The 13,846-nt window shown below is 39.0% G+C and overlaps 1 protein-coding gene across 2 annotated transcripts in view; it reads left to right on the forward strand.

The window, feature by feature from the left end:
- LOC124157543 (SKI family transcriptional corepressor 2-like) overlaps nt 1-13,846 on the forward strand; it is a 98,904-nt gene that overhangs the window by 79,497 nt on the left and 5,561 nt on the right. The window contains exons 3-4 of one of the 2 annotated variants that reach the window (XM_046532365.1): nt 2,988-3,107; nt 12,440-12,718. In XM_046532365.1, coding sequence (XP_046388321.1) covers nt 2,988-3,107; nt 12,440-12,718 — 399 coding nt within the window. The remainder of the gene's footprint in view (nt 1-2,987; nt 3,108-12,439; nt 12,719-13,846) is intronic. The other variant, XM_046532366.1, reaches the window with a different exon arrangement.

Genomic DNA, 13,846 nt, shown 5'->3' on the forward strand with positions numbered 1-13,846 from the left:
AAATAGTAACCACCCCTCCCTGTTGAAGCTATATGGATATTTTTAGATTTATATTTTGGAGGCTGGAAAGAATTTAGAGGGATTTGATCGATGAAAAAAATCGTGATGTGCCTTTAAATTCACTGCGGGTGAGCTTCTATACTAGGATGTATTGCTAAGATTTTATGATCTAGTTAATTTCTGATTACATGGTAATGGTTTTCACGGGATAAAATCTAATTCAGACTTCGCTATCGTAAACAAAATTTCATTAATGGGGAAAGCGAGCGAGGACGACTAAGTACATATATAAAGATTTTTCGTGAATATTTCTTTTTTGAGACAGAAGTTTCTGGTTATTTATTTGGTAGAGTAATAATCATGATTTGGATTAAAGCAATAATAAATTTTGCCTTTTGTATTTATAGTTGCATAAATGAATGACAGAATTTTAAAACCAATTTTGGAGTGGAATTGATGATAGCTATTCTCAATTGAAGCCTGCATGAAGGATATTTCATGCTTGATTTGGCTGTCCCACGCAGCAGGCTTCTTCCCCTTGTTTTTATGGTCGTCCTTCGTAGTATCTTATCACAATAGTATGCTGAAGGAGTCAAATATACTACGGTGAAAATTAATAGCTTCAGTTTGAAAATCATGGTAATATAGGTTATGGAATTGCAATGTATTTCATCTCTGGAGATAGGCCAGAAATGATCCCAGATTAAGTAAGTTCGAAGAAATCATGAAGGGGCTGTAAACGATAAAAGGAATGATACCATACTTTTTCGTTCGGTTACATACGTCTGAATGGTATTCTCAGTTGACATTCATCCCCCCCTCTCCCACTAAACGAATCAATGATTTTATCAAATGAAATGATCCCAAGATTGAAAAATATGCTTTATTGTTGGATTATCTCAGAGAAGTCGTGGTCACACGGTTTTAATAATGCGTAATTTATCACTGGCAATGACATCAAACTGGTTATAGATTGCTTTGCCCTTGCTTAACTTGTACATTAAACGTAGTTTTATCACATACTTCTTAAGACATTAGAAGTGGCTCTTTTTCAATGGAACCGAATAGTTTGACTCTATACGTGATGGAATAGGGATAAAGTATCTTATAAATTTATTTGAAAAACTAGGACGACACGATCAATGCTGACAATGGTGCGTACCTTCCAAGATATCTAGAAAAGGAACTGTTATCCTTTACATTATGCAACCCCCAAGTTAAAATTCTCCATCTTACATAGTATCCTCGGAGTAGCATAGAATGCCTCTCTCAATGGCAGATATCAATATTAGCCCGGCCTGTCAGCGGTATTTTCTCGACCTTCTTCACTGTGGAGTAGCCAGGATTTTGAAATGGGGGGGGGGGGGGTGGTTTAACGGAGATTTCGGGGCCTTGCCGGGCCCACACTCCAGGGCAAAGGAGGGTCCAGGGTTCCTCTTTTGAAGGCTCAAGAGGGGTTGTAACCCGGGAACCCCCCCCCCACCCCCCCCCGTGCCTACGCTACTGCTTCTACAAACAGTTCCTACTGCAATTTCTCATGTCTTGGTCCAGAAATGACTTACCAGAAATCTCCTCGTGCATTTGTTATGCCATTACGTATTACCTGGGCACCATACCCATTTTTTATATTTTATCCTCAAACCACCGGATACAGCTCTTATTGGCCATTTTACACCGGGGTGTTCAACAAATGTAACAAGTAAACGTACACAAACGACCATGCCCTGGACCGGGGAAACCTACCCAAGCGGGACTCGAACCCGCGACCTCTTGTTTGGCAGGCGAGAACGTTACCCCGCCGCTACCGAGGCCGACATGTTTTAGTTAGCCTTATTATCGGAAAAAGGAACAGAAAAATGAACTTTAAGGCAGGGTTGAATATTCAGGAGCCTTTTAAGATGTTGAATCCTCTATATATTTAGCTTGTGCGCTTCAATTCATGCCAAGTATGACCATCGTGAATTCATCACCATGCATTTGTATTTAAAGCTTTGACTTCCACAGAACATATTTGCTAACGATGCGTGACCTGTGAAATTTCATGGAATGGAATATTTTTACATTTGACATGGCTATGAAAATTAGGTGCTATCTTTCGGAAGTAGTACTTTCTGCATTTAAATGTTTACCCCCTAGTTTTGCATCTGGTTATGGCATTAGTTACGCCGTCCGACTAAGATTTATCGAGCAAACGAATACCGATAACAATAAAGAGTATTTTTTCTCAGAATGGAGGTTTTACAGTTTCGAATACTGGTTTTCAAGTAATATTTTTCACGATGATGTACGCTGTGTTATGGTGTAATTATCTTTGCTCCAGTTTGCGTGACAACGACGAAGTTATTTGTGTTAACCAAGTTAAAAGACAACCTTTGAAAACTGCTCTGGAAAACCATTAAAATTCTTGATGGAAGTAAACTCAATGAAACAAGAGAGCTTATTTTGCTAGTTAATGTATTCTTTAGGATAAATAGAGTAAATTCTCGCTCTTATATTTTTCTCCAATGATGTTTCCTGTTATGTAGGTGATTAGTTTAAAGTATACCGGGACTAGCCACGGTAATAACTTATACGGGAGTCACCCGCAATGCACAATCGTGCGAAAGATCCACAGAGAAAAACCGGGATCCCGGTCAAGGCGGATGATTTTTTTTCTGTGGATCTTTCGTGTGTAGGTGATGTTAGCTGGTACCGAGTTCGTGAGTGTGGTTAGCTCTTTTCTGACGGTCAGTGCCTAAGCTCGGGTACTCATTCCATTTATATTTTGCTCGTTAGCTTCTTAAATGGTATTTCCACACCGACTCACCAAACAGGGATCGAATCAATTGAAGTGCACCTTTCTTCGGTTGGGACATTTAACCTTGTACCTTTTTGGCCGCTAACTGGCGTTGGGCTTATATCCCTCCTCAACCCACTCCCATTACCTGTAAACCTCCCCTAAACCCTAACAACTGTAGTAACTAGTAGCGGTAATTGGTTTCTTCTAGGGTGATCCTGTGCTTCCTTTAACGGTGCTGAGGTCAAATCCCACGGTAAACTTAACTTCAGAAAATCCAATAAAAGACAACACATCACCAATGGCCAGGGTTCGATCTGTTGAGCTTCAGGTAAGCGGAATCCCCGGCGAAAGAGTTTCCCAATTCGTCTTAACCATGTCAAATCCTCTCTCACATACCCCTAAATTAATTTCTCACCTGCCCCTTTAACGGCGGAAGTGACTCGAATAGTCTAACGCCGTCTCTAACAAATTACAACCACCACTTATGAAGTGGTGCATAACCACCTTCGCATGCCGAAAAATTTTGTTTCGAAGGATAACAGTGGGTTTTTTTCATTGTCTTTTTACTCACAGATGTGTTTTTTGTTTTTATTAATCATCTTACTGGACAGCTTGCTAACTCATGTCAAGCCTCCAGTCTTTAGTCGAGGGACGTTACAGAACATTGCTCATGAATAATAGAAAATTCATACTCCTTATCGTATAAAATTTCGTGCTTATACCGGTAATGTTCAATATCAACTAAGTAAGCGTATGCCACCATCAAACGTGCATTGACGTCCCTCGATATACCTCAACCCATCCATCCATTCACGTGGTATATACGAACACTAGCTATATTTAAGAGCTTGGATACAGTAAGTTAGGAAAAAATGGGAAACTTGTGATTCCCACTGATTATTATACTCTGTTCATTTTATCTCTGCGGGTGAGCTGGTGTGGCCAAAGCAAGTGGAGATGAGGAGAGGGAAAATTGCTCGACATGTTACTTAGCCTTTGCCAATCAGCAAACAGTAGGCGTGGCCTCAGTGAGTCGCTATCAGACCTCCGTCGAGTTAACATCGTGAATCTGCTCTTGGAGCAGTGCTGCCAAACCTCACGCGTTCTCCTTGTATGTGACTTAGTATGCCTTACACCAATGATGCCTCATTCAGCGCGGTAGCTGACAATGTCATGGGCTTCTGTGAAAGGATTATCCCCAATGCCTTCCAAATGAGTAGGTATATTGTCTCGGCGCCGGGGCCAAAATACCTGTGGCCACTCATGACTCACACGTTTTCAGTGACAATGTAGGGCGACTATGTACATTTGACAACGTTATGTTCGCCCCTCCTCCTCTCTCTCTCTCGGTAATACCCCTCCCCTATCAGCGAAGCCATCCGAGAGTGACCGGGCTCTCACGAAAGCTCACCCGCAGACATAAAGTGAACAGACTATAGTGGTGCGAATTTTTGACCGTCAAACTTTCTTCATCACCGGTATCACTTGATGCGTAATCGGGTACTGAATCCCACATGCACATACGATAATTGTGCGTGATCTGTAAGTTCAGACTTCACAGAAAATCTGGGGTTTTTAATTCACCCCACAATACCCAATGCACGAAGGATAATCCTGATTCTTGTCTTCGTTTGTTGACGTGAAGAAATTTGTCGTAAATTTCATCCCTAAGGTATTGAGCTTGATTTATTTAGCCTGCGTTGAAAATACGTCATATGTCCGATTCCAAGCACTATCGTTACCTTTTATGCATATATTTTATGTATGATAGACAATTCTATTGCTATTTGAATGGTCTCACCGATAATGTCTATGGTAATAAACCCTTAGATTTTTTAACGTATTAGAAAATATAATTATAGTAGAAATGTCGGGTTAAGTGTTTTTTTCGGATATTTTTAGAACGTTTTGAAAGCAAATTATTCTTCCATCATTTTATTTCATCGGCAATCAGTTTCCGCAGTCCGTCCAACTTCCTTCACTTTGCATTTTAGTTTTATATTATTTCTCTGCGTGCTTTTTATGGCGGGCCGGAAGTTAATAGGGCTAAATTTATTGGCAGTAAGAAGCCGCATCCGCTCTTCCCATTCCAGTTCCGATGATACGGGAAAATTATAACGGGAAATCAAATATTTTGCTAATGACCGCAGCTTTTTGAAAAAAATTTTGCTACAGTTTTGATTCAGAAATAATAAGTCGTGGTAAAAAATAAATACGTAGAAAATTAAGCACAATTATCGCAATTTCCGCTGAATTATCTCGTCTCTGTGGGTAGTTAGTGGCTTAAACTCTCGTATAGAATAGGTAAAGACCCTGTATTAGCCATAGGGCAGTGTCAAACCTACACAACTGACACCAAACTGCTAATAACGAAGTATCAAAATTGCAATTAATTTATAAAATGTAAAGCAACAAAAAATTGATCATCAAAAGCTCAAGATTCGTTGAAAATATCTCCCATATCAGTTATTTTTTTCATTTAAACGTACATCTTCACTTTTACATTCCTGATAACTAGTCCCACGTTAATTATTCGAGGCCTTCCTTTCCCTTTATACCTGACCACTAATCAGTCGACGATTGCGTTCGTAAGACCATCATGCCCCATAATATGGCATATTAACCTGCCCCACCTTCTCCTTCGGGAGATGGTTCTCATTCGGTAGAATCCTACGGATCACTGAACCTTAAATAAAAACGTTTACGGACCGTATCATCCCCTTTCATCTTTTTAGAGTTTTCAAGAGACTTCTCTCTTATTCCACTCTTCAAATCATAACCCAACATTACGTCATATTTCCCTCGGTCGGTCCATTTTATGGAAATTATTAAATTAGGTTTATTATCAATATTCCGTGTCTCTTATGACTGGGAATGTCTCCGGGGTAGCCGGGATGAATGATTGTTTCGTATGTAGCAGCAGCAGCAGCAGCAGCGGAGTTTTCTTTTATAGCAGCAGTACTAGCTCCCAGCCAATCAGCTGTCTTCTAGTTGATTCAGGAACGGGATGGTTTCTTATAGTATAGTTGGCTTCTTTTCTTGAGGTTTCAGTCTAAGCATTGCATTGGGTTAGGTGGGGAAAGGAATATGGGAAGGTTTTAGGGCAAATTTGGGAGTTTTATGTCTGGGTTTATTTGGAATAATGTAATCCCAAAGATTCATTAACAGTTCTTTATTGGTTTTGCCAAAAGAATGCAGAAATTTTTCTACTGCGGTTTTAAGAAATGACAAAATTGGTGTTTTTTTGAGATCGTTTCGGATTTGGCGGTTGCTAATGAGCCATGGTGCTCCAATTATTTTCCTAATAATTTTATTTTCACAAGTCTGTATGCGCTTCAGATGGGTTGGTTTCGTATGTATCTTTTCACCTCTTGAATCAATGGGAACTGTCGTCTGTTTACTTCATCAGAGTGTGTAAATACATACGAGAGCGCTCACGGTGACTGCAGTAACTAGCTATCGTCGCAATCAGCCAAAGGGCCTTCGCTTGATCTCGTATTCTGCCATTCAATTCGGACTCGCGCGAAGAAGCTGAAAATCGCCTTTGTTTATATTCATCTATGTTTACATCTGCTCGCCCTGACTTACCGGGACGGAGAGGGGAGGTGCGAGCGGTGAGGGTATCTCTCTTTTTTAATGAAAGTTCGGGGAGTGGGAAAGAGGACGCGGGGAAAACGAGCGGAAGGATAGAGAGGTGGGGCGCTTTATTTATGGACTATGGGGGCTTCATTCATGGTTGCTTCTAAATACGTCGCCGCAACCCCCCCCCCTCCTCCTTCACTCGCGGCATGCGTTCGCAGGGGCCTTCTCCCTCCACCCTACGCCTTCTTGCGCTCCTCACCTTCTTCACCGTACTCGTGCCACTCCACCCATAGGCTGAAACCCTGAATATAACGATCTTTTTTCACGCACAAGTTCAGGGATGGCGGCAATGACACCTCGGATTATGATTCTCGCAAAGCCTGAGTCACGCGATCAGTTTTTCCATCCATGTCGAGGTATAGTTCAGCACAGCTCTATGATAAACCCATAGATTTTTTTCAAACATTTAAGAAAGTCTAATTACTAGTAGTCACAACATGTTTAAGTGATTAATGTAGTAATTTTTGAACTCAATAAAAGCAAATGAGTATTCCATAATTTTATTTCTTTGGAATCAAGTTTCCGCAATCCCGCCAACTCCGCGTAGCTCCAGCCATCGCTTCAACGATGGTGGATGAATGGTAATGGATCTTATATGATGATTTACGAATTTAAGAAAAGAGGAGACATTCAGCGGTCACCACCGAGTTGAAAAAATGAGTATCGAATTTCCAATAGCATACATAGTACTGATTTCATTAACGCTAGGTGTCTCCGTTGGATTTAGTTCCTAAATTTCCATGTAAGATCGTTTTCCGACGTCATCTATGGAACTAAATCGAGTTGACTTGATTTTTTGTGCTTTCGAAAACGCCCTAAGGTAGCTTTCTGAGAAGGCGCTGTCACTTCGATAAAATATCGTATCGCGCATGCGCAGTGCGACTCATGAAGCGTGTGAGGTTAGTGCTTCAGAGAATGTACCTCATGTCTCCTCATGAAACCTTTTTTCTGCTGGGACCAATATTTTTCATTACTAGCTGCATTTGTATGATCGAAGCACTGAATCTTCGTTCATTTTTAATGTAGTTAACATTGTAAAGTAGTTATTCGTACTTGCTCTAAGCCCTGAACGCCAAATAATCGAATGATGATATCCCATTCCCGAGTGGGAATTTATACTCTCCCTAGAAAATATTATTCTTGATTTTCACGAATACATGAAAATCCTACCATTGAACTTTTAGTGTATTTATTGTGACCATTTATTTATATCTATGATATAAATCGGTTATACGATTGAAATTAATTAATTGACGAGTATTAAAATATCATAACTTAGAACTTTTAGCTTCCGTAGTGTGACCATTCATGTAAATCAATGATATTAACTGATTATATGTTAAAAATTAATATTTATTGCTACAAAACTTTCATGTTTTTCCTGCATGCATTCAGATCTCTACTTTCAGAATAGAGCCTGGTGTCGTGAATGGAAAGTTAACTCTTGTGACCTGGCGATGTTCTCCCGTATCTTCCTCCTCCCATTCTGTCCTTCCTCGGTTTTAACGACGGTGTGAAGCAAGAGGTGTTTCGAGGCAAAATTTATGTCCAAAGAGAGCTTCCATTTGACCTTCCACGGATTTCTCTCTCGGGCCCTTTTAAAACTACATTTTATTGTTGCGTGGCGTGTTTTTTCCTACTTTATTTGCTGGAAAACAGGCGTAAATTTCCAGTCGCAGTGTAATTCACAAGGTCAGAAGTATCCGCCTCTCTTTCCTTTACTCTCGCAGAAGCTGAAGGTTTCTTCGTAAGAAACGGTCGCCCAATGACTGAGGTTTCATGAGATGTAATGGAAAAAAACAGAGCTCGTATATCTGTCGTTATATATTATTTTCAATCTTGAATTTATTTTTCTTCTTCCCTCATCATGACCCGTAAATTGTGGATTGAGTTTAAGCAAACCTGAAAAAGCTGGCCAATTTTGTTAGTCGCTAATATATTTTATATGTCGTTTTGTTTTCTTTTGGAAATTTAAGTAGCAATTCTAAGTATTAAAAAAATTTGAAATAGTTTTGCTACTCCATAGGTTGTGATTCTGATAGCATTAACACTATTGATTTCAGAACCACACGAGTAATTCCGTAGAATGAAATTTATGATGACGATGAAAACAAATTCCGCCTTTGTTGAAGTTCATTAAGAAACGCTGCTATTTGATATATTTTCTTACGTATATTTATCGAACGTAATTCAAACCATCCTAAGAAGATTTGCTTTTCTTATCATCATATTTTAACGGCAGTGTGATAAAATGGGCTCTTGTCACTTTTCACATCCCTGGGTATTTTCGAATTGAAAATGGAGGTTTAATAAGTACCACGAAACATGAGTGGTAGCTAAAACAGGCAGTCCTGCTACATATTACATTTCTACAAACTACATATTTCATTTCTTTTTTCGCCCCTGAATTCTTCTATAATTATTAGGATACTTTATTTATCTTATTTTATGGATCTGCGAGGAAAATCGCAGCCTATCTGAAACCTGAAACTACATTACTGTGGTTCATATTCAAAACAAGTGATACAACGTAAACATTTTCAATGCTGTGCCTCATAAACCTCATATTATTCATGAATTTTATATGGTGACCTTTTCGGACACCATTACATATGATTGGGGATTAAAAAAATTCGTAATAAATGTCGCAAGATGAAATATCCACTGAATTGTTTTCACAAATTTATTGCCTTGGTACGGCATGTTTCAATAATTGTTTGTATTCATCAGGTACGACATGTTTAGATCCCGATATGCCGTAAAATGCCATACCAAGGACATAGATCAGTAGAAGAAAACCAAGTTGCAGTTTCATTTGTGAAATTGAATTTCCTAATAGCTGATTCCAGTGAACGCAAGCAAATATTGAGTCGACGATGAAGGATCGATAAAATTCAGGAAGCGATTCACCTTATACTGTGACGTCTAACGCTCGAATACTACAGATGTATTCGTAACGCATGAGGCATAGAATTCTCTGATCCCATTTGCTGCCGCTAAACCAATTTGGGGGTGAATGGGCTCAGAGTCTCCCTTCTGTTTCCGGAGTCTATCTCTGCATTTCTATTTCTACCATTGAAAATCTTTCCTTCGCATTTTAGGAGCCACTTTCAAGCAATTTCTGCTATACTTGAGATAAAATTGTCAATGTTACAGGGTCGACGAAGAAATAGGGAAGAAATGAGGCGCGATAATTCTTGGACTTTGTTGCATGAATGTGAATGGGTCCTACTTAAAGGAATAAGGGGGACAAAAATGAAAATAAAGAGCATTCATTAAAATGCATAGACATTGAAGTGAAGATTGGAAATGGAATACTATGTGGCAACCAATAGGTTAACTATTGTATGGGTATTAAGATTGTGGAATGATATAGATGATTAAATAACTAGATGGAATTGTAGACTAATTTCTTATTGGTGAATTCCAACAATCTAAAATGGCGAACTAGAAATGCAATTGTGGTTTGTCTGTTTTACCCACTTGTAACATCTATGATATTTTGATTTATTTCTAGCGAGGTAAATGTTGAATATTTTCCGAAATAGTGTTGAATTGGAATCGTTAATTTTACTTCGTGTTTTATTTTCAACTTCAGGGATTTATTTTTTCGAATTTATCCACATAAAGTCCCTATTTTGTATCCACTTTTTGTTCATGTTCAATTCCTTATTTCCAGATATCCTTATTACTTTTGCTTTCGAAAAAAATTTATCCGTTTGGCTCTGCTTCAACATTGGCCTTAGTGGTGTGTATTTAAGCAATTTAGCGATGAAATAACTGTGAAAAATTCTTTTAAAATTGTTTAAATGATAAAAATATTTCAAATCAGGTCGAAACGTTGAACCATTAATTGATAAACGGTTAAATTGTTACGCAAAAGACATATTTTGAATAATGTGCTGTTTCACTAGCTACCATCAAGCCCGCATGGTTGTCATACAGAGTAAGGGGGACTTTGGCATAATCCTTTCTCCACCTTATTTCCCTTCAGCATCGCTTAACATGCTTCAGCTTTGATTTTTCTTTGTTTTTCTAAAAAATTTCCTTCCTTTTATTTGGGTACGCTGTAATTGAGTGGCTATTCCTAATATCCCTTTCCTTTTCTTAACCCGGCTCTTACGGATTATTGGGTGTAGACTTAACAATATCTGTTTTAACAATTTTTTTATAATTTTATTTGTTTTTTTCCTCTAAATATTTTACCAAATATAACATCGAATGTCACAGCTATATTTTTATACTTGTTTTACTACAGATTTTTAAGTGTGATGTCCATCGCTAAGGAATTCTTGAGTTTCACCCGAATCTACTACGTGATTCATTGACGCAATGTAACCGCAAGAGTGGAATAAGCCCAAGTTAGTAGTTCGAGATATGCTTCCATGTTGAAGCTTGGGTCTTTTCCTTAACGAAACGACTTACTGCGTATGACTCTCGGCGATGCTATGGTATCGCATTATTTCTCATCATAAGCATTAAGAAATTGGAAGCACATGTCAAATTTTTTAATTTCCATTTCAGCAAGCTAGGGATACTAACGGTTCACAGAGTCGTTTTTGCAGAGAATTTCAAAATGAGATAATTAAAGCATTTACAGAAATTTAAATTTATTCAACTACCCGGATTCTAACGTTTCACATCCCGGGATCTAGAAAATCAGGAAAACTGGACTTTGAGAGGCGGTGTGAAATTTTACGAAGTCCTTCCCAGAAATAGTTTACAATTAACATCAACCGTTGATTACTGTATTTTTTTAAATCTTCCCTATTCTGGAAATAACGTCTATTCATTCGAGTTTCTCAACAGCTGCGATGTGCAAATGTCTTTGATCAGGAAATCAGAAGTTTGGAGGACATGCATGTGTATACTTCAATTTAATTCTATCCTGAAATCATGAAAATAAAAAACGTGTAAATTTAAAAAAATTAATGCAATTTTAAGTTCGCGCTGTGGAGGGTATTCCGCGCGATTTACAGTCAGCTGTGATATTGCAATCGAAAGAATAGGATTTTGGTGAAGACCGGTAAAATCTAATTTAACGCTATCGTCAAATCATTCAAATGAGTGACTAACCTAATTGCATGCATTTATTTTAGTTGTTCGCGCCTTGGAGGAAATGCGTTCTTATTACGCTCGCTCGTCAGTCGTGTTGTTCAATCCAAGAGAACACGAATTTGGGGGGTGCGGGTGAAATTTAATCAGGTTCTTCCCTGAAATTATATACATAAGCAAAACAACTTTATTGCATGCAATAGGATTTAAGAATTTATCGACGAACTATTTTCAGAAATGCTTCTCGGATTATAGACTGGGTCAGGTTTTCCAGGGCCGATTTTTAGATGCTCGACTGGCGTGTCGTCATCAGGGTTGATGAGTGTCGAACTCAGGTTCAGGTCATCTTATTTCTCAGACCCGTATCCAGGGATCAGTTGGTCAGCCAAAGGACCAAAGGAGTCTAGATAACGCCGGATTGGCTGCTCCTGACCGATCATTTTCCACCTGACCCTCTTAAAAGAGTATATAAGACGATCAGAACCTGTTCAACTCTCATCGGCCAAGAAGACGCGCGAGCAGAGTAACGAAACGTCGGCCAGAGAGAACCTAACCCGGCGGAGAATCCGAGAAGAATTCATGAAATTTATCGCATGCACTTTTGAGAATGATGTATTGTCTGTTATTTTCCGGCGAACAATGGCAGTGAAGATTTATCGGGTTTCACAGCGGGTAAGGACCTCCATATCTCCTGCCGACGTTTGGATGTGCAATCGTCCTCAGGGATTCAGGAATCCAAATACATTGGATTCAGCAATCATTCGATTCCTGAATCCCTGAAGACGATGGGCGAGTTGAACATCGAAACGTTGGAAGGAGATACGGAGGACCTAACACGGTGTGATACCCGAGAAATCCACACTGCAACTTTTATGAGAATATTTCGGAGGGAATTCCATGTGCTGAGTATCGCTCCTTGTACATATCTGCCCATGTCTTGACTCATAACTCTTGTGCTTGCAGGTGCACAACATAGTGCTGTACCCGGACAAGCACTCGTGGTGCAAGACGACGCCGATCAAGCAGGTGGTTGGGGGCGGGGTTGGGGGCGGTGAGGGCGGGGGCAGCGGTGCTGGTGGAGGCGGCGGGGGAAGCGACTGCGAGTCCGTGGAGATCGACAACCACGTGTGCGTGGGGGCGTGCTTCTCATACACTATCCCGAAGACGCTGCCCTCGTCACCCGGCGATGCCATAAAACCCTACTGCGACTCGTGCCAGCCATCGGCCGTCGAGTGGAAGGAGGTAATAATTGTAATATATGTTGTGTAGGGGTGGTGTACATGAGTACCCTAGAAGCCAAGGGGAAGAAGTGCAATTTCTATAATATTGGAGATATTAATTGTTGGGGTACTTATTATTAGTGTGGCAAAGGTGCAAGTGAATGAATACAAATGAATCACTTATTATCACCTTTATATCAATTTGTGCCAAAATACAGTTTTCCTAAATGAACACATTAATGATAATAGTAATAAATGTACTGCTCTTGGATCTTGTCTTTTGAAAAATGAATCATTTATACATGAAACTGAAATAGTTACTTGCCAAACTAAAAAATACGAAGGAAAAGACACCATATTAATACATATTCATTGACCGTAATTGGCTGACGATAATTCAATGCGATATGGGAGATGTATCCCTGTTCCATTCCTCGGAAAGGTCTTCCCGGAGTAATGGAACGTCAATGGTACACGGTGCGCAATTGAAAATTATGGGCGTGACTGGTATAGCCACATTAGAGTTTATGGAATTAGAGTAATGCAATAAATTACCAAACAATAAGTGAAAGAAGTGTAAATAGTAGCCTAGAGAAATACACATAAAAAGTTTTGGAAGGGTGAGTCATTGTTTATGGGCGATTTGGGTAGGTCTAGCCCTCAGGTTAGAGTAATTAAGCCGTTGAGGCAAGGAAAAGGTACCCCTTGTATTCGATACAAGTTAATAGATAGATAGATAGAAAAATATTTATTGTTCAGGAAAAATTCCGTAAGAGCAAAAATATATTAAATTGCATAAATGAATTACGTTTTGCTAGAACATTACATTTAATATAATAAGAATGATTACGATGTTATTCCATTTCATGAAATAAACGATCATAGCAAATGCATGAAATATAGTATTTGTAGCTAGCACATTACATTTAATATAATAAGAATGATTACGATGATATTCCATTTCATGACATAAACGATCAAATGCATGAAATATAGTACTTATTAAAAACGGCAAATTGAGCTATTTTCCCAGCCGGATTTTACAAAAACACCGACAAAAATTCACATATTCTTAACTAAACAAAAAAACGCTACAGCAAAAAAATAAGTGCGGATACAAAAGAAAATCTCATTGATAATTTAAAAAAAA

This window comes from Ischnura elegans, chromosome 4 (assembly GCF_921293095.1).
Source record: "Ischnura elegans chromosome 4, ioIscEleg1.1, whole genome shotgun sequence".
Taxonomy (NCBI): Eukaryota; Metazoa; Arthropoda; class Insecta; order Odonata; family Coenagrionidae; genus Ischnura; species Ischnura elegans.